At 47.4% G+C, this 27,256-nt stretch overlaps 1 protein-coding gene across 1 annotated transcript in view; it reads right to left on the bottom strand.

Moving 5' to 3' along the window:
* LOC141252906 (myosin-binding protein H-like) overlaps nt 1-27,256 on the bottom strand; it is a 216,548-nt gene that overhangs the window by 97,708 nt on the left and 91,584 nt on the right. Inside the window, exon 4 of the mRNA XM_073670668.1 lies at nt 2,338-2,426. Within this exon, the coding sequence (XP_073526769.1) occupies nt 2,338-2,426 (89 nt within the window). The remainder of the gene's footprint in view (nt 1-2,337; nt 2,427-27,256) is intronic.

Raw genomic sequence — 27,256 nt, 5'->3', positions numbered from 1 at the left:
TTCAGATGGATATATATATACTCCTGGAGTACCACTACCTTTGCCTAACTAGTACACCGCCAATTCTGTCCCCAGCAGCACCTCTCCCTACTCAGCCTGTTTCTGGGATAGACTGTGACGAGCCTAGCGTCACCGGGTCTTATATAGACCTGATGACGCTGTGCGGCCAGCCAATCACTGTAAAGCCAGAACCAACATGGCTACGGCATTACAGTGCGTGGCAGACAATCCCTGCATGTTCACTGGCTCTCTAAAGAGCGCCAAACATGCAGGGTGGGGACCCGAGCTCCTGCCTGAGCAACCCGGAAATATTCGCCTAGCAGGGCGATGTTCGGGCGAGTACCGAGCAGTGGCGAGCACGCTCGCTCATCACTAATTAAGGCCCATTCAGGCCTGGTCACTAATCGGTTAAAGTTATGATATCAATTGTCATGTAATAATAGAAAGAATATATATTTACCAGAGACTCATGGCTGTACACTAGCCTCCTATGTATAATCCAGAAATGAATCCATAATAATTTATGAACCCAGGTGTAAATTTAACACTGAGATACTCTAAGCCAGTGTTTCCCAACTCCTGTCCTCAAGGCGCACCAGCAGGTCATATTTTCAGGTTTCCCTTAGTGTTGTACAAGTGATAATTGCATCACATGCATGAGCAATAATTCCATCACCTGTGCAATAGTAAGGAAATCCTGAAAACAAGATCTATTTGTGGGCCTTCCGGACTGGAGTTGGGAAACACTGCTCTAAGCCAATATAAAAATCAATATACACTCCTTAAAAAATGAAGGGAACACTTAAACAATACAATGTAACTCCAAGTCAATCACAGTTCTGTGAAATCAACCTGTCCAGTTATAAAGCAACACTGATTGTGAATCAATTTCTCCTGTGTTGTGCAAATGGTGGAGAGTGGTTCTGCAGGTGGTGACCAGAGACCATTTCTCTGTTCTCATACTTTTTGGCTGTTGTTTTGGCCACTTTTGCATTTTGTCAATACTCTCACACCTAGAGGTACAGTAGCATGAGACAGTGTCTACAGCACAACCCACAGAAGTTGCTCAGGTAGTGCAGCTCATCCAAGATGGCACATCAATGTGAGCTGTGGCAAGAAGGGTAGCTGTGTCTGTCAGCACAGTGTTCAGGGCATGGAACAGAGATCAGAAAACAGGCCAGTACGCCAGGAGACATGGAGGGGGCCATAGGAGGGAAACAACCCAGCAGCAGGACCGCTACCTCCTCCTTTGTGCAAAGAGGAACAGGAGGAGCAGTGTCAAAGCCCTGCAAAATGACCTCCAGCAGGCCACTAACATCCATGTGTCTGCTCAAACTGGCAGACACAGACTCCATGAGGGTGGTATGAGGGCCCGACGTCCACAAGTGGGTGTTGAGCTTACAGCCCAACACCGAGCAGGGCGATTATCATTTGCCAGAGAATTCCAAGATTGGCAGATTTGACACTGGCGCCCTGTGCTCTTCACGGGTGAGAGCAGATTCACTGCCCTCTATGTGCTAGCCACAGGTACCATGACTGCCGTTAGGTGCCAGGATGAGATCCTGAGACCCATTGTGAGACCATATACAGGTGTAGTGAGCCCTGGGTTCCTTCTGATGCATGACAATGCTAGGTCTCATGTGGCTGAAGTGTGTCAGCAGTTCCTGCATGATGAAAGCATTAATGCCTTGGACTAGCCTGCCCGTGCCCCAGACTTGAATCCAATTGAGAAAATCTGGGACATCATGTCTCGTTCCATCCAGCAATGCCACGTTGCACCACAGACTGTTCAGGAGTTGACTGATGGTCTGGGTGGAGATCCCTCAGGAGAACATCCACCACTGCATCAGGAGCATGCCCAGGCGTTGGTGGATGAAACGAGACATGATGTCCCAGATGTTCTCAATTGGATTTAGGTCTAAGGAACGGGCAAGCCAGTCCAAAGCATCAATGCTTTCATCATGCAGGAACTGCTGACACACTTCAGCCACATGAGGCCTAGTTTATCAACTCCTTTACATTAATTCCTAAATACTTAAGATGTGCAGGGTAATAATAGGTTCCAATCCATGTATCTTAAAGTGACAAGCTAATCTAGTTAGCTATTAAATAATTATAGAAACTGAGTTTTTAGGCAGTTTCTAACATTGTACATAGATATGACAAGGTATTAAAAAGAAAGGGAAATGCAGAGTTTGACATAAATGTCACATTGCTGGAGAAATCCATAGCAACAAAAAAATCCACGACGTTGAGGACATACCGCAAATTTGACAATCCAAAACAAATACACATATACTGTATAAGTACAGCACACTGCAAATTAGACCCTATTACCTGGAAAGGAATAACCAGATTCACTGCTTCTCCAACATGCTTCACATACGTTTGACGAAGGTATCTGGGAAGTCGAATTTTTGGACGATCTACAATAAAGTTTTTGAACATAATTATAACATTCTCTTTAAAAGTAACAGATTTCCAAAAAATAATCATATTGGGATATTTTAGAATACATTTACTTATATTTCTACAATTGCTTTTTATAACAATTATAATTTTATTAAATATTTGTAATGCAACAAAAATAAGAATCTTCTTAAATTCCAAAATACCAAACAATATAAAAAAAACGTTGTGAGTACTTTTTTCTAACCTCTGCAATTTTGGGCATCCCAAGGAGTTAGTGTACCAGGAATGAAAACTAGAGGGGTCCGGCTAAGGTATATTATATTACACCACACCATATGTAGGACCTGTGTGACATTCACTTGTGTCATGTCAATGCCATGAAGAGACCTTGATCATCTATTACACCCTTCCCTTCTTTCCTGCTTTTTGCCTTAAAGGGGTATTCCCATCTCCAAGATCCTATCCCAATATGTAGTAAGTGTAATAATAATAATATTAGCAAATACCTCCAATTAGAAATGTAGTATAGTTTTTCTGATTCGCTATGCCACTTACCTCATGTGCAGGCATTACAGGACCTTAGGTATCCACAGTTACGACCACTAGCAGCTAGCTAGCTAACAATCACTTTATCAGTGGATGTAACCATGGATACCTAAGGTCCACAGCGAATCAGAAAAACTATACCACATTTCTAATTGAAGATATTTGCTAATATTACTATTATTACACCTACTACATATTGGGAAAGGATCTTGGAGATGGGAATACCCCTTTAAGTTTGATTTCTCTGACAGTTTCTGTGTGAAATGTTTTTTTTTTTACTTTTGCCGCAAATTTTCAGGGATTTGTCTCTCGGGCTATGCTGAGCCGTGTTGACAAGGTGCTCACAATGGATGAGGGAATCGTTTGGGATGTTATACCCTACAGTAATACAGCTTTGAGGTTACTTCATATACATTAAGCTAAACGCTGCAGGTATTTGCCATATTGTAAGATATACAGATATGCAGATCTAAAAATGTATTAAATATCTATCTATACTATTTTGTATTTTTTTTGCACAACAAAATTGAGATTTCTGTAGCCAAAAAATCTCTAAGTAGTGGGCCTTTGGTCAGTTGTCAGTAGAATTGGTAATCAGGATGCACATATCAATGTTTATATCTGACAGTACAAAGGCTCCAACGAGAACAAGAATTTTCCTATTGCAGTAAAAACATTATGGGTGATTTTACTTAGCATTAGTGATGAGCAGATCGCTTCGCGCTACCTCGGTGCGCAGTCCAGGTTAGTGCTCTCTGGCTGTGAACAGGAGCTGCACAAATTTCTGGGGCTTCCAGATTTAAAGTATGGAATTTGATTTACCAACCTGGCATGAAGTCATCTGTGCGGCATGTGGGGCACAGATGATATTTTGTTAGCCCGGCAAATCACAAGCTGAGCATAGGATACTGGAGGGGGGGGGCATAAAGAAATAGGCGCAGCTCCTGTCCATGGCCAGAAAGCACCGACCTGGACCGCGGACAGGGGCTGTGCAAAGCAAATTTCTCAACTCTACTAGCCAGCACATCTTCACTCTGAATGACAAAATGCAGTGAGCTAACAAAGGATAATTCAGAATAATGAAATTAGGATCCTTTATATGCATATTGGAGGGAGAAAACACAGATTAATTAATACAGGTCATTGATCATAGCAAATCCAAGGAAGCGAGTCCCTGAAGGAAGAAAGTCATTCAAGAAAAGGTCCCTGGAGGAGAGATACCAAGGGAATAACATCCCTTGACCAAGGAGATCCCTTGAGAAGAGGTATTCTAGGAGGAACACGCTAAGGGTGAACCATTCTATGATGAGACACCTGGGGGTGTGATGAGAGGAACTGAAGGAGCTAGCTGAAGACCTGATTGTGTGAAAGGGTTCTTTTGGTAAATATAACATTATTGAATTGATTGTTAGCTTGGGGAATTAATGGCTCTCTGTTGGTAAATAAATATTGCATTGTATAATGTAATATTGACATAATTTTTTTATCTTTTCAAACTGTTCATGTGCTTTTGGCTATAAAAGACCAGTTTTTATAAACTTTTGTCGGTGTGCTTTCTCTGCTGACCGTCCCCTGGAATCTATATACTATAGGTTTATTGTTATTGAGCGATATTTGGTTTTGTAGGGCCGATAAGGGGTTAATTAGTCTGCACGTAGTTGGGGAACATTAGTGTGGTCAAAATTTTAAGGAGGCAGTAGTAGGTGGGTGGTTGTTACAAATGAGCAGATACATATAAAAAGGGAGGGAGAAGCTGAGCGGCATTCATCTGTACAGAGGAACCACAGCAAAATGTCTCGTCTGCCCTGATTTTTTTTGTTTTGGTTTATTCTGGTAAAGGGGCATAGATAGGATTGTCATGGTGTCATTTCAGCTTGGCGGTGTGAATAGGTTCTTGGAGTTGGTGGAAAATTGTGGTGGGGGTTGTGCATTAAGTAGATGGCACCCTCCAATTGTGTTTAGGATTTGTTAATGGTATGGCGGAATATTTGTGACTCTACAGGGTGGGGTCCCTGGGGAGTCGGTGGCATGTAGAAGGTGTTTCCAGTGATGGAGGTGCCCTCGAGCTGGTGGTTGCGGCTGGGGGTAATGCTGGAAGATTAAAAAATATTTTTGGTAATGTCAGGCCATTTTGGAGCTCCAATAACCTCCTTCAACCAAAAGTTATTATTATTTATGGTTATATATACCTTAGATCCTTAATAGCCATATAACAGGCTTCAGGATAAAAGTGACTCCAGCTCAAATATAAAAAATATAATTTTTATTGAAACAACATAAAATCCACAGTATTAAAATACAAAACTGGGGGGGAACCTCCAATAGAAGGGAGACACTATTAATACATATTCTACCAGTAGTGTGGTAAGGGCATGTGATAGATACAAAGTAGATACTATATATAGGTTATGGAACCCCTAGAAATGAGAGGCTTACCCTATATAGTAGATTACAGCTTAAATTCATGAAAGGGTGACGGTAAAAACAGACCTCTCTTTGTATTAAATATATATTCTTAATCGAATGCCTGACAACTCACAACAGCAGTGGGGTAACAGTCCTGAGAAAATCTTTCAACCATACCTAAATAGCCTAAACTAAAGAGGGATCACTGCATTAGTGTCTCATCAGCACCAGCATATAGAGAGCTAGTCTAAAAGGTAAGTATCATTAATTAATGAGCCTAGGGCAAACGTAAATACTGTCTTATAAAGTGCATGATGCAGATGAGTTAAGGAGAGTGTCCTAACAGATAGGTGACGGCTTTGCCTGGACAGTGATGATAGTATAGAGTAATTGACGCGCCCCCTGGGCCGTGGGGTACTCGGTAGCTGGGCCGGTCGTTGCTAGGGGAGATGTCACAGTGGCGGTGACCTGGTCCGTGACCCAGGGCGGTCAATAAAAGGGGAATTTTATAGTAAAGGAATTATAGTTTTTATGAAATGTTCGTGACGCCACCTGTGGTATGTGGCAAAAGGGAGCCGCCGCTGCGGAGCAGGTCCTCGGGAGCTGATGTTAGTGCAGCAGGGTTGGTTTAGCTCTCCACAGGCAGAGCTTAGCTCCAGGGCGTTGCAGGGATGTTATAGATGAAGTAGGTGTGTAGGGTTGTGCAGGGGATGATGGCGCAGTAATAATTTGCAGAGATAGTGGAGTGCAGTCTTCAGGGTTTTACTCACGATTTTTAGACTCCAAGTTACCAGGGCCAGAGTAACTTCCCACGCCATCCTGTGTTTACTCAGGGAGGGGTTCACCAAACTCCCAGGTACCACCGGAGTACGTAATGGGACCCCCTTCTGTGTGATCCTTCTGGCCGACTCCCTGCACCTCACACCCAGTGTCCCAAGCCAGTGACCCCGGACCTTGTCGGGCGACGTTTTCTCTGTCCCCTGGGTCCTATATGGCCACCTTTTTGGCGAGTTAGATGTGGTTTTTGGTTGCAGCACCTGAAATGCTGCACCCTCCGGTTATCTAGTTGAGACTTGAAGAACTCTGCTAGTTTAGGAGCCGGTCAACTCTCTGCGGCCTGATCTTTCCACTCCTGGTGGGTTCGGGCGCACGGGTGGCCTCCGCACTGCCCGTGCCCCTAGGATCCTTTCTGCTTTACTGGAGCCTTCCTTCCTGCTCCTCTCCTCTCTTCAGTCTGTCCTGGGCCTCTCTCACTAGGCCCGCTCCACCTGAGCAGAGCTCCTGCAGAGCACACTCTCCTCCTCTGACTGAACTCCTCGCTTCTTCTATACTGACTGACTGCACACCCAAGATGGCTTCCCTTTTTATATCCTCCTTATCAAGTACTCCCCTGATATTCTTCCTCCACCCACACCCACGGTTCCCCTTCTCTTGGTTCCCCCCACTTCAGCCAGGAACAGAGCTCATCAACGCAGCAGCGCATCTTGCCCCTCCTGCCGGTCTGGAGTAGTGTAGTGTTGGATGCAGGTGTTAGGGTCCCGGGCAGTATTCCATCCTTACCTGAGAGTGAGATACCACACCTCTGGGTGAGATGCAGTACCTCTCTGGCGACTGAACCCTCAGGGGCGCCACATCATCATTAGTATTGTAGAAGGTAATTTTAACTCTAGTCATGCAATGATGGTAAATGGCATGCTGGAGCTGGAATCACTTTTATCCTGAATCCTGTTATATGACAATTAAGGATCTAAGGTATATATTGCATATAGAAAGTGTTTAGCACCTTAATTCTACGGTGTTTGGACATATGTGATTAATTATTTATTGTTATGTTTGTTATAATAAAGACCGACTTTAATCCAACAGTTCGGGTTTGCCTTTATTTCATGAGGGGGTAAAGGATTGTCAAAGGGAAAAATGTTATGGTGGAAGGTCAGTGTTATGATCTGCTACAAGAACTAAGGAAAGATAGGAAAACTGTCCCTACAATAGGACTAAGCTGATTCCCTACGATGCAGCAGGCAACCTGTTCCTTGTGAACAGACCCGCCTTCGTCCTCAGCTAGTCTGAACGCAGACCTATAGATATAAGGGAGGGGTCCCTAAAAGTACTAAGGACTGGGACAAAATTGGACACCTCCTAGCAGAAGTTGTAGCGGAGCAAAAAGACAAACAGACAAAAATACTTAGAGGTCAAAGGACCAAGCAAACTATAGAGATAGGTACAAAGCACCTGGCTAGATTAAGAGTCAAAGTAACACTGAAGTCCAGCAAAGCCAGAAGGGCGGAGCTGGAAGAAATAGGCAGCAGGTCACGCGACCACAAAATAGAAAAAAACTAACAGGAGGGTTCTAACAATACCCCCTCTTCTATTAGGATCCTCCGGATCCTCCAGGCCCAGGCCTATCAGGAAACCTCCTGTGGAACGCTCTGATAAGTCTAGGAGCAGAGACATCATCTGCCCTTACCCAGGAGTTATCCTCAGGACCGAAACCTTTCCAAGCGACGAGATACTGCAATCTCCCTCTATGCCTTCTGGAATTCAGGATACGAGAAATTTCATATTCACCATCTTCCACCACCGAAGGAACTGTGACAGTGGCATCCCTATCCGATACATCAGCTTTTTTCAACAAGGAAATATGAAACACCGGATTAATCTTCCAGGAGGAAGGAACCTCCAACCTAACAGCAGACTGGTTAACCACCTGAAGCACCTTAAATGGTCCCACAAACTTCGGACCCAATTTCTTAGAAGGAATCCTCAACCGCAGATTCTTTGAGGACAACCAAACCATGTCACCAACCGTAAACAAAACCTCTTGACGTTTCCTGTTTTGATACTTCTCATTTTCTGCACTTTCTTTTTTGTCTCTTTCTGTATGTATTAATACAGCTTGGTTCATGGCATTCTTCTTGCTCTAGTTTCACTTCTTTTACATTTGCTCTTTTTTTCTGTTACTATTATTAATCTTTTCTTCTTGTATATAGCGCCCTCTGCAGGTGTAACTTAAAACCACAGCCTTCCTTATGTATTCTTTGTGAGCAGCTCAAGGTATTACCATGAAGTTGATGTGATGCCTTTGGTTGTTCTCTAGAAGTGCCATGCAATGTCATTAATGACATGCTTGATCTTCGCATTGTGTGACCAGTCAGTTGATCAGCCTACATAGTGACCTCACACTATAATTTCTGTATCTGCATTTGGGATATACCTTTTCTACTCCTCTATATTAGTATATTAGACTGTATGTATTTAAAATGAGCACCCTTTAACCTGATACCCACTCCCTGATGAAGCACATTATGTAAAACGAGCATAGGGTGGGGTGGACATCTTGATTTCCCATTTTAGTTGACGCTATCTTAATTATCTTGTGTCTACTATAAATGGCTATTACCATTTTCATCTTGTATCCTGACCCTTGTTTGTGTCTTTCTGTGATATTCAAGTAGAATATACAGTACAGACCAAAAGTTTGGACACACCTTCTCATTTAAAGATTTTTCTGTATTTTTATGACTATGAAAATTGTACATTCACACTGAAGGCATCAAAACTATGAATTAACACATATGGAATTATATACTTAACAAAAAAGTGTGAAACAACTGAAAATATGTCTTATATTCTAGGGTCTTCAAAGTAGCCACCTTTTGCTTTGATGACTGCTTTGCACACTCTTGGCATTCTCTCGATGAGCTTCAAGAGGTAGTCACCGGAAATGGTTTTCACTTCACAGGTGTGCCCTGTCAGGTTTAATAAGTGGGATTTCTTGACTTATAAATGGAGTTGGGACCATCAGTTGTGTTGTGCGGAAGTTTGGTGGATACACAGCTGATAGTCCTACTGAATAGACTGTTAGAATTTGTATTATGGCAAGAAAAAAGCAGCTAAGTAAAGAAAAACGAGTAGCCATCATTACTTTAAGAAATGAAGGTCAGTCAGTGCGAAAAATTGGTAAAACTTTGAAAGTGTCCCCAAGTGCAGTTGCAAAAACCATCAAGCGTTACAAAGAAACTGGCTCACATGAGGACTGCCCCAGGAAAGGAAGACCAAGAGTCACCTCTGCTTCTGAGGATAAGCTTATCCGAGTCACCAGCCTCAGAAATCGCAGGTTAACAGCAGCTCAGATTAGAGACCAGGTCAATGCCACACAGAGTTCTAGCAGCAGACACATCTCTTCAACAACTGTTAAGAGGAGACTTTGTGCAGCAGGCCTTCATGGTAAAATAGCTGCTAGGAAACCACTGCTAAGGACAGGCAACAAGCAGAAGAGACTTGTTTGGGCTAAAGAACACAAGGAATGGACATTAGACCAGTGGAAATCTGTGCTTTGGTCTGATGAGTCCAAATTTCAGATCTTTGGTTCCAACCACCGTGTCTTTGTGCGAGGCAGAAAAGGTGAACGGATGGACTCTACATGCCTGGTTCCCACCGTGAAGCATGCAGGAAGAGGTGTGATGGTGTGGTGTTGCTTTGCTGGTGACACTGTTGGGGATTTATTCAAAATTGAAGGCATACTGAACCAGCATGGCTACCACAGCATCTTGCAGCGGCATGCTATTCCATCCGGTTTGTGTTTAGTTGGACCATCATTTATTTTTCAACAGGACAATAACCCAAAACACACCTCCAGGCTGTGTAAGGGCTATTTGACCAAGGAGGAGAGTGATGGGGTGCTACGCCAGATGACCTGGCCTCCACAGTCACCAGACCTGAACCCAATCGAGATGGTTTGGGGTGAGCTGGACCGCAGAGTGAAGGCAAAAGGGCCAACAAGTGCTAAGCATCTCTGGGAACTCCTTCAAGATTGTTGGAAGACCATTTCCGGTGACTACCTCTTGAAGCTCATCAAGAGTGTGCAAAGCAGTCATCAAAGCAAAAGGTGGCTACTTTGAAGAACCTAGAATATAAGACATATTTTCAGTTGTTTCACACTTTTTTGTTAAGTATATTCCACATGTGTTAATTCATAATTTTGATGCCTTCAGTGTGAATGTACAATTTTCATAGTCATGAAAATACAGAAAAATCTTTAAATGAGAAGGTGTGTCCAAATTTTTGGTCTGTACTGTATATTCGCTAATCTCTAGTTGTGATCACACCTTCATTTGCACAGAATAATGGCTAACTTGATCGTACTGTGCACATAGAAGAAATAACAGCTATGGTAGAATGTGAGTCTCACTCATTTACCAATTATTATAGCAATTATTTGAGAATTTAATCAATTTTTATTATTATACTTATTTAAAATATGTGAAAAACCTAGACAGATAAAAAGTGGGGTAATGATTACTTGTAGGTTCACTCACCCCTATTATAAGGTTGACAGTATATAACACGGTCCACCCAATCCCTACAATCAGACAGACAATGGAGCTATAGACTCCTATTAGACACCTTCCTCATAGACTATATGTTAAAATCAGAGGTGTCCTGCTGTTAATCAACAGCCAATCAGACCAAATAAACACATAGGTGTGTATATATGTGTAAACAGTGGTACACACATATCCATCCTGAGAAAAATTCTACATCAACAGTGGTCAATGGGACAGATTATACAATTAGATCCATATGTTCAAATCCATAAATCGACTCTATTTATCAATAGACATCTCTAAATATTGCACGTCTATTCATCTGTTTTCCTCAATGTGCATATCCACATATAACATACTAGATGGTGGCCCGATTCTAACGCATCGGGTATTCTACAATATGTATGCGGCCGACCGGGCGCGACTAATCAGCGAAGCAGTGTTTAAATGGGTTGTGCACTACTTTAAATTAACCCCCCAATGTATCCCCCCGGGGCCCTTAATGAATTTTGGAGGACCGGGGAGCGAGGCCGTCGGTAGGGTAACTTCTGCTGCGAGCAGCCGGGAGATGACCGGCTAGCACAGGGTGAGCGTGTGAGGGTGAGCGTGTGAGGGTGAGCGTGTGAGGGTGAGCGTGTGAGGGTGAGGGTGAGCGTGTAAGGGTGAGCGTGGGAGGGTGAGCGTGGGAGCGTGTGAGGGTGAGCGTGGGAGGGTGAGCGTGGGAGCGTGGGAGGGTGAGCGTGGGAGCGTGTGAGGGTGAGCGTGGGAGCGTGTGAGGGTGAGCGTGGGAGCGTGTGAGGGTGAGCGTGTGAATGTGAGCGTGGGAGCGTGTGAGGGTGAGCGTGGGAGCGTGTGAATGTGAGCGTGGGAGCGTGAGAATGTGAGCGTCCGAGGGTGAGCGTCCGAGGGTGAGCGTCCGAGGGTGAGCGTCCGAGGGTGAGCGTCCGAGGGTGAGCGTCCGAGGGTGAGCGTGAGCGTCAGAGCCTGAGCGTCAGAGCCTGAGCCTGAGCGTCAGAGCCTGAGCGTCAGAGCCTGAGCCTGAGCGTCAGAGCCTGAGCGTCAGAGCGTGAGCGTCCGAGCGTGAGTGTGAGCGTCCGAGCGTGAGCGTCCGAGCGTGAGCGTCCGAGCGTGAGCATCCGAGAGTGAGCGTCCAAGCGTGAGCATCCGAGCGCGAGCGTCCAAGCGTGAGCATCCAAGCGTGAGCATCAGAGCGTGAGCGTCCAAGCGTGAGCGTCAGCGTCAGACCGTGAGCGTCAGACCGTGAGCGTAAGCGTCAAACCGTGAGCGTGAGCGTCCGAGAGTGAGCGTCCGAGAGTGAGCGTCCGAGAGTCCGAGTGTGAGCGTCAGAGCGTGAGCGTCAGAGCGTGAGCCTGAGCGTCAGAGCCTGAGCGTCAGAGCCTGAGCCTGAGCGTCAGAGCCTGAGCGTCAGAGCCTGAGCGTGAGCGTCAGAGCGTGAGCGTCCGAGCGTGAGTGTGAGCGTCCGAGCGTGAGTGTGAACGTCCGAGCGTGAGCATCCGAGCGTGAGCGTCCAAGCGTGAGCATCCGAGCGCGAGCATCTGAGCGTGAGCGTCCGAACGTGAGCATCCGAGCGCGAGCATCCGAGCGTGAGCGTCCAAGCGTGAGCATCAGAGCGTGAGCGTCCAAGCGTGAGCATCAGAGCGTGAGCGTCCAAGCGTGAGCGTCAGCGTCCGAGCGTGAGCGTCCGAGCGTGAGCGTCAGACCGTGAGCGTCAGACCGTGAGCGTCAGAGCGTGAGCGTCAGAGCGTGAGCGTCCGAGTGTGAGCGTCAGAGCGTGAGCGTCGGAGCGTGAGCATCAGAGCGTGAGCGTAAGCGTCAGAGCGTGAGCGTCCGAGCGTGAGCGTCCGAGCGTGAGCGTCACAGCGTGAGCATCAGAGCGTGAGCGTCAGAGCGTGAGTGTCAGAGCGTGAGCGTCCGAGAGTGAGCATCAGAGCGTGAGCATCCGAGCGTGAGTGTCCGAGAGTGAGCGTCATAGCGTGAGCATCAGAGCGTGTGAGCGTGAGCGTCAGAGAATGAGCGTCAGACCGTGAGCGTCAGAGCGTGAGCATCAGAGCGTGAGCGTCAGAGCGTGAGCATCAGAGCGTGAGCGTCAGAGCGTGAGCGTCAGAGCGTCCGAGTGTGAGCGTCAGAGTGTGAGCGTCAGACCGTGAGCGTCAGACCGTGAGCGTCAGACCGTGAGCGTGAGCGTCAAACCGTGAGCGTGAGCGTCAGAGCATGAGCGTCTGAGAGTGAGCGTCCGAGAGTGAGCGTCCGAGAGTGAGTGTCCGAGAGTGAGTGTCCGAGAGTGAGCGTTAGAGCGTCCGAGTGTGAGCGTCAGAGCGTGAGCGTCCAAGCGTGAGCATCAGAGCGTGAGCGTGAGTGTCAGAGCGTGAGCGTCCGAGCGTGAACGTCCGAGCGTGAGCGTCATAGCGTGAGCATCAGAGCGTGAGCATCAGAGCGTGTGAGCGTGAGCGTCAGAGAATGAGCGTCAGAGCGTGAGCATCAGAGCGTGAGCGTCAGAGAATAAGCATCAGACCGTGAGCGTCAGAGCGTGAGCATCAGAGCGTGAGCGTGAGCGTCAGAGCGTGAGCATCCGAGAGTGAGCGTCAGAGCGTCAGAGTGTGAGCGTCAGTGCGTGAGCGTCAGACCGTGAGCGTCAGACCGTGAGCGTGAGCGTCAGAGCGTGAGCGTCCGAGAGTGAGCGTCCGAGAGTGAGCGTCCGAGAGTGAGTGTCCGAGAGTGAGCGTTAGAGCGTCCGAGTGTGAGCGTCAGAGCGTGAGCGTCCGAGCGTGAGCATCAGAGCGTGAGCGTGAGTGTCAGAGCGTGAGCGTCTGAGCGTGAGCGTCCGAGCGTGAGCATCAGAGCGTGTGAGCGCGAGCGTCAGAGCGTGAGCATCCGAGCGTGAGTGTCCGAGAGTGAGCGTCATAGCGTGAGCATCAGAGCGTGTGAGCGTGAGTGTCAGAGCGTGAGCATCAGAGTGTGAGCGTCAGAGAATGAGCGTCAGACCGTGAGCGTCAGAGCGTGAGCGTCAGACCGTGAGCGTCAGAGCGTGAGCATCCGAGAGTGAGCATCAGAGCGTCCGAGTGTGAGCGTCAGAGCGTGAGCGTCCGAGCGTGAGCATTAGAGCGTGAGCATCAGAGCGTGAGCGTGAGCGTCCGAGTGTGAGCGTCCGCGCGTGAGCGTCACAGCGTGAGCATCAGAGCGTGAGCGTCAGAGCGTGAGTGTCCGAGAGTGAGCGTCATAGCGTGAGCATCAGAGCGTGTGAGCGTGAGAGTGTGAGCGTGAGCGTCAGAGCGTGAGCGTCAGAGAATGAGCGTCAGAGCGTGAGCGTCAGAGCGTGAGCGTCAGAGCGTGAGCATCCGAGAGTGAGCGTCAGAGCGTCCGAGTGTGAGCGTCAGAGCGTGAGCGTCAGAGAGTGAGCGTGAGTGTGAGCGTCAGCGCGTGAGCATCCGAGCGTGAGTGTCCGAGAGTGAGCGTCATAGCGTGAGCATCAGAGCGTGTGAGCGTGAGTGTCAGAGCGTGAGCATCAGAGCGTGAGCGTGAGCGTCAGAGCGTGAGCATCCGAGAGTGAGCGTCAGAGCGTCCGAGTGTGAGCGTCAGAGCGTGAGCGTCCGAGCGTGAGCGTCCGAGCGTGAGCATCAGAGCGTGAGCATCAGAGCGTGAGCGTCAGAGCGTGAGCATCCGAGAGTGAGCGTCAGAGCGTCCGAGTGTGAGCGTCAGAGTGTGAGCGTCAGACCGTGAGCGTCAGACCGTGAGCGTCAGACCGTGAGCGTGAGCGTCAAACCGTGAGCGTGAGCGTCAGAGCATGAGCGTCTGAGAGTGAGCGTCAGAGCGTCCGAGTGTGAGCGTCAGAGCGTGAGCGTCGGAGCGTGAGCATCAGAGCGTGAGCGTAAGCGTCAGAGCGTGAGCGTCCGAGCGTGAGCGTCACAGCGTGAGCATCAGAGCGTGAGCGTCAGAGCGTGAGTGTCAGAGCGTGAGCGTCCGAGAGTGAGCATCAGAGAGTGAGCATCCGAGCGTGAGTGTCCGAGAGTGAGCGTCATAGCGTGAGCATCAGAGCGTGTGAGCGTCAGAGAATGAGCGTCAGACCGTGAGCGTCAGAGCGTGAGCATCAGAGCGTGAGCGTCAGAGCGTGAGCGTCAGAGCGTGAGCATCCGAGAGTGAGCGTCAGAGCGTCCGAGTGTGAGCGTCAGAGTGTGAGCGTCAGACCGTGAGCGTCAGACCGTGAGCGTGAGCGTCAAACCGTGAGCGTGAGCGTCAGAGCATGAGCGTCTGAGAGTGAGCGTCCGAGAGTGAGCGTCCGAGAGTGAGTGTCCGAGAGTGAGTGTCTGAGAGTGAGCGTTAGAGCGTCCGAGTGTGAGCGTCAGAGCGTGAGCGTCCGAGCGTGAGCATCAGAGCGTGAGCGTGAGTGTCAGAGCGTGAGCGTCCGAGCGTGAACGTCCGAGCGTGAGCGTCATAGCGTGAGCATCAGAGCGTGAGCATCAGAGCGTGTGAGCGTGAGCGTCAGAGAATGAGCGTCAGAGCGTGAGCATCAGAGCGTGAGCGTCAGAGAATAAGCATCAGACCGTGAGCGTCAGAGCGTGAGCGTGAGCGTCAGAGCGTGAGCATCCGAGAGTGAGCATCCGAGAGTGAGCGTCAGAGCGTCCGAGTGTGAGCGTCAGTGCGTGAGCGTCAGACCGTGAGCGTCAGACCGTGAGCGTGAGCGTCAGAGCGTGAGCGTCCGAGAGTGAGCGTCCGAGAGTGAGCGTCCGAGAGTGAGTGTCCGAGAGTGAGCGTTAGAGCGTCCGAGTGTGAGCGTCAGAGCGTGAGCGTCCGAGCGTGAGCATCAGAGCGTGAGCGTGAGTGTCAGAGCGTGAGCGTCTGAGCGTGAGCGTCCGAGCGTGAGCATCAGAGCGTGTGAGCGCGAGCGTCAGAGCGTGAGCATCCGAGTGTGAGTGTCCGAGAGTGAGCGTCATAGCGTGAGCATCAGAGCGTGTGAGCGTGAGTGTCAGAGCGTGAGCATCAGAGCGTGAGCGTCAGAGAATGAGCGTCAGACCGTGAGCGTCAGAGCGTGAGCATCAGAGCGTGAGCGTCAGACCGTGAGCGTCAGAGCGTGAGCATCCGAGAGTGAGCATCAGAGCGTCCGAGTGTGAGCGTCAGAGCGTGAGCGTCCGAGCGTGAGCATTAGAGCGTGAGCATCAGAGCGTGAGCGTGAGTGTCCGAGTGTGAGCGTCCGCGCGTGAGCGTCACAGCGTGAGCATCAGAGCGTGAGCGTCAGAGCGTGAGTGTCCGAGAGTGAGCGTCATAGCGTGAGCATCAGAGCGTGTGAGCGTGAGCGTGTGAGCGTGAGCGTCAGAGCGTGAGCATCAGAGCGTGAGCGTCAGAGAATGAGCGTCAGAGAATGAGCGTCAGAGCGTGAGCGTCAGACCGTGAGCGTCAGAGCGTGAGCATCCGAGAGTGAGCGTCAGCGCGTCCGAGTGTGAGCGTCAGAGCGTGAGCGTCAGAGAGTGAGCGTGAGTGTGAGCGTGAGCGCGTGAGCATCCGAGCGTGAGTGTCCAAGAGTGAGCGTCATAGCGTGAGCATCAGAGCGTGTGAGCGTGAGTGTCAGAGCGTGAGCATCAGAGCGTGAGCGTCAGAGAATGAGCGTCAGACCGTGAGCGTCAGACCGTGAGCATCAGACCGTGAGCGTGAGCGTCAGAGCGTGAGCATCCGAGAGTGAGCGTCAGAGCGTCCGAGTGTGAGCGTCCGAGCGTGAGCGTCCGAGCGTGAGCGTCAGAGCGTGAGCGTCAGAGCGTGAGCGTCAGAGCGTGAGCATCCGAGAGTGAGCGTCAGAGCGTCCGAGTGTGAGCGTCAGACCGTGAGCGTCAGACCGTGACCGTCAGACCGTGAGCGTGAGCGTCAAACCGTGAGCGTGAGCGTCAGAGCATGAGCGTCCGAGAGTGAGTGTCCGAGAGTGAGCGTCCGAGTGTGCGCGTCAGAGCGTGAGCGTCCGAGCGTGAGCGTCAGAGCGTGAGCGTCCGAGCGTGAGCGTCCGAGCGTGAGCGTGAGTGTCAGAGCGTGAGCGTCCGAGCGTGAACGTCCGAGCGTGAGCGTCATAGCGTGAGCATCAGAGCGTGAGCATCAGAGCGTGTGAGCGTGAGCGTCAGAGAATGAGCGTCAGAGCGTGAGCATCAGAGCGTGAGCGTCAGAGAATGAGCATCAGACCGTGAGCGTCAGAGCGTGAGCATCAGAGCGTGAGCGTGAGCGTCAGAGCGTGAGCATCCGAGAGTGAGCGTCAGAGCGTCCGAGTGTGAGCGTCAGTGCGTGAGCGTCAGACCGTGAGCGTCAGAGCGTGAGCGTGAGCGTCCGAGAGTGAGCGTCCGAGAGTGAGCGTCCGAGAGTGAGCGTCCGAGAGTGAGTGTCCGAGAGTGAGCGTTAGAGCGTCCGAGTGTGAGCGTCAGAGCATGAGCGTCCGAGCGTGAGCATCAGAGCGTGAGCGTGAGTGTCAGAGCGTGAGCGTCTGAGCGTGAGCGTCCGAGCGTGAGCATCAGAGCGTGTGAGCGCGAGCGTCAGAGCGTGAGCATCCGAGCGTGAGTGTCCGAGAGTGAGCGTCATAGCGTGAGCATCAGAGCGTGTGAGCGTGAGTGTCAGAGCGTGAGCATCAGAGCGTGAGCGTCAGAGAATGAGCGTCAGACCGTGAGCGTCAGAGCGTGAGCATCAGAGCGTGAGCGTCAGACCGTGAGCGTCAGAGCGTGAGCATCCGAGAGTGAGCATCAGAGCGTCCGAGTGTGAGCGTCAGAGCGTGAGCATCCGAGCGTGAGCATTAGAGCGTGAGCATCAGAGCGTGAGCGTGAGCGTCCGAGTGTGAGCGTCCGTGCGTGAGCGTCACAGCGTGAGCATCAGAGCGTGAGCGTCAGAGCGTGAGTGTCCGAGAGTGAGCGTCATAGCGTGAGCATCAGAGCGTGTGAGCGTGAGCGTGTGAGCGTGAGCGTCAGAGCGTGAGCATCAGAGCGTGAGCGTCAGAGAATGAGCGTCAGAGAATGAGCGTCAGAGAATGAGTGTCAGAGCGTGAGCGTCAGAGCGTGAGCGTCAGACCGTGAGCGTCAGAGCGTGAGCATCCGAGAGTGAGCGTCAGAGCGTCCGAGTGTGAGCGTCAGAGCGTGAGCGTCAGAGCGTGAGCGTGAGTGTGAGCGTGAGCGCGTGAGCATCCGAGCGTGAGTGTCCGAGAGTGAGCGTCATAGCGTGAGCATCAGAGCGTGTGAGCGTGAGTGTCAGAGCGTGAGCATCAGAGCGTGAGCGTCAGAGAATGAGCGTCAGACCGTGAGCGTCAGACCGTGAGCATCAGACCGTGAGCGTCAGAGCGTGAGCATCCGAGAGTGAGCGTCAGAGCGTCCGAGTGTGAGCGTCAGAGCGTGAGCGTCAGAGCGTGAGCGTGAGTGTGAGCGTGAGCGCGTGAGCATCCGAGCGTGAGTGTCCGAGAGTGAGCGTCATAGCGTGAGCATCAGAGCGTGTGAGCGTGAGCGTCAGAGCGTGAGCATCCGAGAGTGAGCGTCAGAGCGTCCGAGTGTGAGCGTCAGAGCGTGAGCGTCCGAGCGTGAGCGTCCGAGCGTGAGCATCAGAGCGTGAGCATCAGAGCGTGAGCGTCAGAGCGTGAGCGTCAGAGCGTGAGTGTCCGAGAGTGAGCGTCATAGCGTGAGCATCAGAGCGTGTGAGCGTGAGCGTCAGAGCGTGAGCGTCAGAGCGTGAGCGTCAGAGCGTGAGCGTGTGCGGGTGAGGGTGTGCAGGTGAGGGTGTGAGGGTGAGCGTGTGAGAGTGAGCCGCTAACGGCCGCCATCTTTTTGTGAAATCCCGCGTCGCTGATTGGCCGCGGCCTGACCAATCAGCGACGTGGGATTTCCTGGACAGACAGACAGACGGGATAAGACAATTATATATATTAGATTCTGTGAGCTAAGTAAAGTAAATTTGTACCAACATAATTATGAGGAGTCAAAAATAAATGGAATGATCACAACTCAACAGCCGGTACCTTCACAGATAAGAGGGACAGGGGTTTCTTGTAACTGGTGTCAGGCAGGGAAAGTTTTCATGCTGTCTGACCCTATGCCCCAAAACTCCTGCCCTTACGAGGGTAGTACACAGCTGATCCTCAATAATGGCTTCATATCTTGGTATTTCCTATGCGTCTCCTGCATAAAAACATTTTTTTTTTTTAACTTTTTACATGCTTCAATAGTCTCCATGGGAGACTAGAAGCTGCGATCATCTGATCGCCTGTGCTACACACAGCAGGGCTTCTGCCCTGCTGTGTGTAGCAAAATGCTCACTTGCTGAGAGGGCCGACCACTGGGCGGAGGTCATAGCATCCCGGCAATGACAACCACAGTGGTCTCCTGCAGACCTCAGGTTGTCATGCCAACTCATCGGCAACCCGCGGTCATGTGACATGGGGGCCGATGGTTGGGACTAGTGATGCGCTTCCGGCACGGCAATGTTAAATGCCTCTGGCAGAGATTGACAGCAATATTTAACATGTTAACAGCTGCGGGTATCGTACTCATAGGTGGTAAAGGGGTTAAAGCCACTCACTACACTGCCGGGTGCATCAAGCGGCAGCAGCTGACAGGCAGGAACCAGGTGTCAAAATGCACCCACAGCCACACGGTGTGAGTACTGACACTGACATTTGGAGTGTGCCACTGCGCACCATTAGTATAAGTGCAGACATGCATGCTGAGTTTAGACAGCATTCGCTCATACCCATGGAGCGTGGTCTACCAAAACAAAGTGCACCAAGACAAAGGCTATGCCACGGGTGCACCAAAGTGCCCTAATTTTTCAAAATGACATCGTGTGCAAATACCTTTATTCTGACTTACCAGTGGGGGGAGTAACCACTTAACATGCCCATGGCAGCATGAACGCCAAACACAGCCCTGCTTGTATCCACATATTTAAGACTATAGTTTGTACCTGTGGTATACTGTTTTAGCATGACAGTTTTCATGACTTCATTATTTATGCTTCAAAGATGCCATATTATGTTATGTACATATATAGAAATAAATAACTCGATAACGCTACAGGTGTGGTGAAACATGTTGGCTGGGGGGTCTGATACTTATTTTATCAGCAGTCAAATATTACTACATCGGTGCAGACCCACCGGTCATGTAGATACAGTTCAGATAACGCCAGTAGTCTTGATACTGTTGCCATTGTAGCAATCTTCTGGATAAAAATCTTATTACTGATACATATATGATCTACCAGGATACTTGACAAAACCCAAATAAGATATAGATGCTGGCATTTTCTCATTTACATATACAATTCTGACTGCTATTTGAATTAGTGTAGTGAGTATTAGATGCTTTATCAAATACGTTAAAAAAGTTATCAGTGGGTGGAAGTAAGGCACCTTATGTCCAATATGGCAATGTATTACGGGATGCTCTGTAAAATGTAAAAAAAACAAGAATGTAATGATTTGGATATCTCTTATAGCCTTACTTGTTTCACAACAGAACATCGAACACATATCAGGAAGAGAATATTAGACATTTTTACATTTTGTTTGAAAAAAATTTGCCATTTGGAAGTTGATGGCAGCAAACTGCTATACTTTAGTTCATCGATTTTCTCATTTATGCTTTTTATGTATCAATAGTTCCCATGACCGCTGTTCTTTTGGTTTTAATCACATCCAATTGTATTTATTTTTAGCTTATTTATAAAGTTGTATATATTGCTGCCTCATATTTTGCCGGTATATAGACTTTTTGGATGGCTTTTTTTTTATTTAGGTAAATATTGTATAATTTTAACCTGCATTTTTGAAAAATAATGATCCGACATATTTTAAAATTATTCTAATACAAGTTAATTTTTATTTTCTTGTTAAATCGATGGAAATTAGAAGTGAAAACTATCGTAATGGACACCTGTATGTAAATAAATAAATGTCTAATACACTACTTGCAAAATAGAAGCTAATAAGTTGTGTAATCTTAGACAAAAGTGTCTAAAAATGTATGATCCAGCAAGAACCACTGATAAATTCAGGGCAGTTTAAGAGCTCACACGAGCATATAAATCAGACGAGTGCTCTCCGATGATTTATACTCGGAACAATGTTATTTTATGGGGTAGTGCAGATCTGTGTTTTTTTTCTCACACCGATTCAACATGAGAAACACATTTGCAAGCATGCTGCGATTTACGGAGCAAATCAGATGGCACTCATCCATTCAAGTCTATGGGTGCGTGGAAATCATCAGATTGCACTTGGATGACATCCGAGTGCATTACAATTTCCACGGACTCACAGAATGCCTGTGCTACGATTCTCACATCCGAGAGAATCGGATCACACTAAGCTGACACTCTGACCAAACTATGATCAGAGTTGGATCAGAGTGTCATTTGCTTAATCAGCCTGAATCCCTCAGATGAGAGAACATACAGCCTTCTGACTGCAGCCTTAGACTAAGTTCCCACAATTAGTATTTAGATATTCTGCAGCGTTTCTTCACCAATTAGGTTACTTGCTTTTTTCCATTGCATGCTAGAGTTCTTTTTTCTTTACATGTGTTTTTATCAGCTGCGGTTTTTGTCTCTTTTTTCCTTAGCGAGCCCTTAGGGAGTTTATTACAGTCTTAGGGTATTTGCACACAGCGTCTTTAAGAAGCCATTGTTTTTATGGTGGCTTTATTTGCTATTGTTTAAACTATAGCTATTAAGCAGCTTCTAAGCGGAAGCCACCTGAAGACTGGACATGCTGCTTCTTATAACTGCTTCTGAATCATGAAGTATAAGGCTATGTGCCCACGATGCAGAAATGCTCAGGATTTTTTCCTGAGCATTTCTGCATCTCCCTGGCAGAAAAAAACGCATGTGGATTGTACATGCGGATTGTGCATGCGGATTGTACATGAAGATAGTGCATGCGGATTGCACATGCGGATTGTACATGTGGATTGTACATGCGGATTGTACATGCGTTTTCCTGCCAGGGACATGCGGATGTGAAGCGTTCTTCACATGCATTTCCGCATGCGGGTTGTCAAGCGCTTTCCAAGTTATTTTAGCATCACTTGGAAAGTGCTTGACAACTTGGTCACACTATATAAATCCATGCAAACAGCATGGGCAACCGGCATGGATTTATATAGCGTGACCGAGAGAATGTCAAAAAATAAATGTATACTTACCCTCCGATGGCCCGCGCTGTCTTGATTTCCTCCGTCCCGGCTGCCGGCAGCGGTACACTGAAGGACCTGCCGACGTCAGCGTCGCGTGACCCGTCACATGACTCTGACGTCAGCGCAGGTCCTTCATTCCATCGCGAAGTGCCGGGAAGCAAGGAGGAGCGCACCGCGGGCCGCCAGAAGGTAAGTATATATTTATTTTTTATTTTATTCTTTTTTTTACAGATTTTAATGGTACCTGGGTGTGGATGAGACTCTCCTCTCCTCCACACCCGGGTACCATCCGCACATTAGAACGTGCCAATTACGCAAGCACAGATGCAGTCTTGCGGAATTGGCGCGTTCTAATGAAAGTCAATGGCAGCGAAAACGCAGCGTTTCCGCAAAATAATTGGTAGTGCTGCGGATTTTTCCGCAATGATAATCCGCAGCGGAAATTTCCGCAGCATGTGCACAGCACATGCAGATCATCATTGGGGAACATGGCAGACCTTCTACCAAGCGTTTTTTAAGTGTTTCTGCAGCGTTTTTGCCACTGTGGAAACGCTTAAAAAACGCATCGTGGGCACACAGCCTAATGGAAGTAACAAATGTCTGAACATGTGCACAAAAATGTCATTTTAGTATTGCTTTGCATTATGTTAACTTTTTGTGGCGGTCTTGATGTAGGTCACGTGCACAAACCCTTAAAGTGCTCTAGTAATCTGTCTTTTTATACAGTTTTAGTAAATCTTCAACTCGATGTCTAAAGTGAGGTTTTGCTTACCAACCAGATAGCAGGTCTCCAGCGTGTGAATCTGAAACGAATCACTAACAAGAGCCTTGCGGAATATAGGCCATATTTCTTAAGGAAATAAAGCAAGTTTGCGCTTTGTTCAGCTTAAAGAGAACCTGTCAGCGGGGATTTATACCATGAACCACAAACATCTGTTAGGTCATAGGATTGCAGAATAAATCTATTCCTTCTTGTTTGTAATCTTTGTTTCTATTCCAAAGTACAGTAATCCTTTATCCAATTTTAATGCAAAATTAGCACAAGTGAAAAGGGCTTGGAGCTGCACTTACAGCTCATGTCCTCTTTCCACCTTTCCCTGGTTTCCGTAGTCTGGAGCTCTCTGACTGACAGGTGACTCTTGTCTGAGTGACCTGCCTTCCCCGTCCGAAATCTCCTTCCCAGCAGACGTGTAAGGGCAGTTAAATCCAGATGAGGCAGTGAGATCAGGATTATGCATCTGCTCATACGTCGCAGTATTGAAGAAGACATCCGGCATGGGGAATGACGCCGCCTGCAAGAGTATTTGGATGGGTGAGGCATGTGAGACCTGCAGGCCAGGGAGTTTTGGATGTTGGAAAGCCCCCCTGTGCCTCATTTACATAATAAATAGGAAAAAGAATTTATTTGGAACAGAAGCAAGGATGAGTGCATGAGCTGCCTTCTATTGTTTCGCATATGGACCAGGATAGAATATAGTGTGATCTTTTTTCAATGTGTGCCAATTGCATTAGCACATTATCACAGACTTTGACAACACATGGACCGAAAACATAGTAACATAGTTTTTAAGGTTGAAGTAAGACTAAGTCCATCTAGTTCAACCCATAGCCTAAACATGCAAATATGTTGCAACTTTTGCCATTTTCATGTCACTGTTGAAGAGCCGGGGCGGGATATCAAAATCATCAAGAGTGGCGACTTTTATCATGTCAGATAGGTTACTCCAGTCTCTGACTGTAATAACATTTCTGGTCAGGCGCACGGAGGCACATGCGACTGATAACATGTGGACAATTCATTAAGTGGCATACGCTTCTTAATTCAGCTCATCTTATTCTTGCATGCCACAAAACACCAGTCTTAGGGCTCGTGCAGACAACCGTAAAAATTGGACTAGTGCTATCTATTATTTTGGTGGATAGCAATCCTGCCTATGTTTTTCTTATGTTATTCTATGGGGCTGAGCACATGTCTGAATTCATTATGGGCTCGTGCACACAACCGTTTAAATCAGACAAGTTCTATCCATCAAAATCACCAAAGTTATTCTATGAAGCCATGCACGTATCCAATTTTTTTTTCCTTGGACTGAGTGATCCGAGGAAAAAAAAATCAAAGAATGCAAATCGGACCGCACTCAGATGACATCCGAGTCTAGTCCAATTTTCACGGATTGGCAGAATGGAGTTTTTTTTTTTTTACTCTCCACATCCGAGTAAATTGTATCACACTCTGATCAGATTTTCTCGGATGAGAGAAAAACAGTTGTGTGACCCAAGTTTAAATGAAGCAGGGCCTAAGAGTATGTTCACATGAGTTATATTTGTTGTGCAAATCCACTAAAAATTCTGAACCAAATCGTGTGCAGAATTCAACTGCTGAGTTGAAAATAAATCTGCTTGTCTCTGTACCCGGCTTTCAGACATGACGCTGTCACATTATATAACGGCAGCAGTCACCTATCTACACAACACATTATTGCTGCTGGCCAAACTAAAGCAATCATTTTACAAAAAGAGAATGAGTCATCACAATCAAGCCCCCCAAACACTCCACAAAAAACAATTTCTATGGTCATGTTACTTTCTGGGATATAACGTAATCCATGTTCTGATTTACACAATTTGTTGTTCCGAACCAAGAAATTATCGTAATTCATATGCAAACGAGGCCGATGGGCTTTGGGGTATCTGAAGCACTTCTTGAGCATTTGCCTCTCTGGCTCTATTCCCTTTCTGCCTCTTTTTGCTGGTTTGACACCATATAGGCTGTTTTGTCAGGCCATCGATCTGTCAGGCAGTCAGGAGACAGTGGTGACAGGCGGAGAAGAAGGAGGAAGAGACTCAGATGTGCTTTAGAAAGCCCAAAACACTAAAGACTTATTTACAAATGAATAAAAACAGCAATGTTCAGTCAGAGATCAATTAATTGCATAAATAAAGAAAAGCATGAAATTATCTTTTAAAGAGCAACAAGACTACATAAAAAGGTAGATTGTGCTGACAGATTACCTTTAACTTTACGGCTTCTTGCACTTATGGATTTTGTTGTGATCCACACAGATAAAAAGCAAAATTGGCAACAATTTGGATTTGTTACCTACAGGTTTTTCCATCAGTCATACATTATTTATAGCCCTTAATAATTAAGCAGAAAAGACCCTTTTTAGGTTCGGATATGGGATCTACCATTACTAACTCTTGTGGTAATCATAGTCTGATTATGGTAAAGAACCTTTTCCTTTACAAATTTCCTAATTAGTTTTCACTCCTAATGCCATAAGTGTCCCATGGTCCTTGTGTAGGTCTTTGGAAGGAACAAATCATGTGCCAGTCCTTTGTATGGACTACATTAGTATTAATACAAGTAAGGCTAGTGTCACATGACTGTTTTCTCTCCATCCAAGAAAAACGGTTCAAGTATGCTAATCAGACTATGATCATGGTTTCATCGGAGCAGGATTTGGAGAGAAAAAAAAATTCTCCACTTTCTCCATTATGTCAGTCCACGAATATTGGATGACACTCGGATATCATTAAAGTGCGGTCCATTTTTTTCCACAGACCCACAAATTTGAATAGGCAAAAGCCACCCGAGTCTCAGAGGCAAAGTGTGCATGCTGGGATTTTTTTTCCACTCGGATCATGTGTATGGCCTCATAGAATAACATGGGTGGTTTTAACAGATAGAACTCATCTGATTTAAACAGCCATGAGCATGAGCCCTAAATGAGATCGCCTCTGAGGCCTCTTTTTTCTTAAGCTACATTCAGACATCCATGTGACACATCATAGTGATGTCTGTGGGTTTTTTTCTTGGACAGCACACTGACCCTTACCAAAATGGAACAATTTTTTTCTCAGGTGGCATCCTATTTGGATCCTAGTTGTTTCCCATTTGATTCCTAGTTGCATCAGGTTTTTTCCACTGAGACTGGAAGACTGAACATTTTTATCTATTTACTTTTCAATGTATAAATTTAAAATGGATGAAACTAGCAAGGAATTCTGAAGGTACAAAGTACGTCTTCCTAGTTTCATCCGTGTCTCACAGATCCTAATAGAATTTAATGGTAGAGTCAGATCTTCAAAATTTGATTGGAATAGGACATGTTATGACTCATACGGACCTGTTTTTAAGGCCACGTGCACACATTCAGTATTTGGCCTCAGTATTTATAAGCTAAAACCAGGAGTGAAACAGTCAGAGGAAAAGTATAATAGAAACAAGTCACCACTTCTGTATTTATCACCCACTCCTGGTTTAGGCTTATAAATACTGAGGCAAAATACTGACCAAATACTAAATGTGTGAATGCGGCCTAACACTCAGGGTAGGTTCACACGACCGTATCAAAAAACACTCAGTTTCATCCAGAAAACTGGGACAATTTTTTTCTCACTTGTCATCCGTGTGCAGTCCATATGCCGTTTATTCACAGTAGCAGCTATTAATCATTTACAAAACAATTTACAGTTTCCTATATTAAATAACTGCAAAGTATCCATAAAAAATGGATGCTATACTGTGACTCTGTACAGCATCTGATTTGTTTTGAGCATACATAGACTTGAATAGGTGAGTCTCATCCGACGCACTGAAGAAACTAGTGCATGCTGCAATTTTATTCACACGCAGATTTGGTCAGTGAAAAAAATCGCTCATCTCAACTGTCCCATTGAATAACATTGGTCCGTGAGCTGTCAGTTTATTCACGGACAGCACCTGTCAGTTTATTCACGGACAGCACCTGGAAAAAAAATACTGCATGCTCATGTGAGCCTACCAATATAGTAAGAGCACACATTTGCTGTAAATGAACTGCAGATGTCAGCAAAGAGTTAAAAATCTGCATGACCTGTCTATTTCTGCATGGAAAATTTCTACACAGTGTGAGACTGCGTGCACACTATGCATTTTTCAAGCATTTCTGCTACGGAATTTCCGCAGCGAAAACGCTTAAAAATGCTTGGTAATACGTGCCTCATGGTCCCCAATGATAATCTGCATGTGCTGTGCACATGCTGCGGAAATTTCCGCTGCGGATTATCATTGCGGAAAAATCCGCAGCATGTCCATTAATTTTGCGGACACGCAGCGTAATTGCCGCCATTGACTTGCATTGAATCACTTAATATCCGCATGACAACATGTGCACATGCGGATATTAAGCGATTCAATGTGAGGATGGTACCTGTGACACCCCAGGGGTCTGGTTGCCACAGTAATAGAGATATTACGTCTGAGAGCAGGTGGGAGGTCTCCTGGTCAGGAATCCTATGCATGCCACACCTCCTGCCCAGTCCTGGGAGGGGAAGAACTTCCCCTATATAAAGCTAGGGCTGAGGCAGGGTTAGAGAGAAGAAGAGTTGAGAAGAAGAGAAGCAGCTATAGGAAAGAGAGATCAG

Source organism: Phyllobates terribilis, unplaced genomic scaffold (assembly GCF_046119375.1).
Source record: "Phyllobates terribilis strain yellow unplaced genomic scaffold, ASM4611937v1 Scaffold_2__4_contigs__length_985480577, whole genome shotgun sequence".
Classification (NCBI taxonomy): Eukaryota; Metazoa; Chordata; class Amphibia; order Anura; family Dendrobatidae; genus Phyllobates; species Phyllobates terribilis.
The sequence above is the reverse complement of the archived record's forward strand: the minus strand, read 5'-3'. Positions and strand labels throughout refer to the sequence as shown.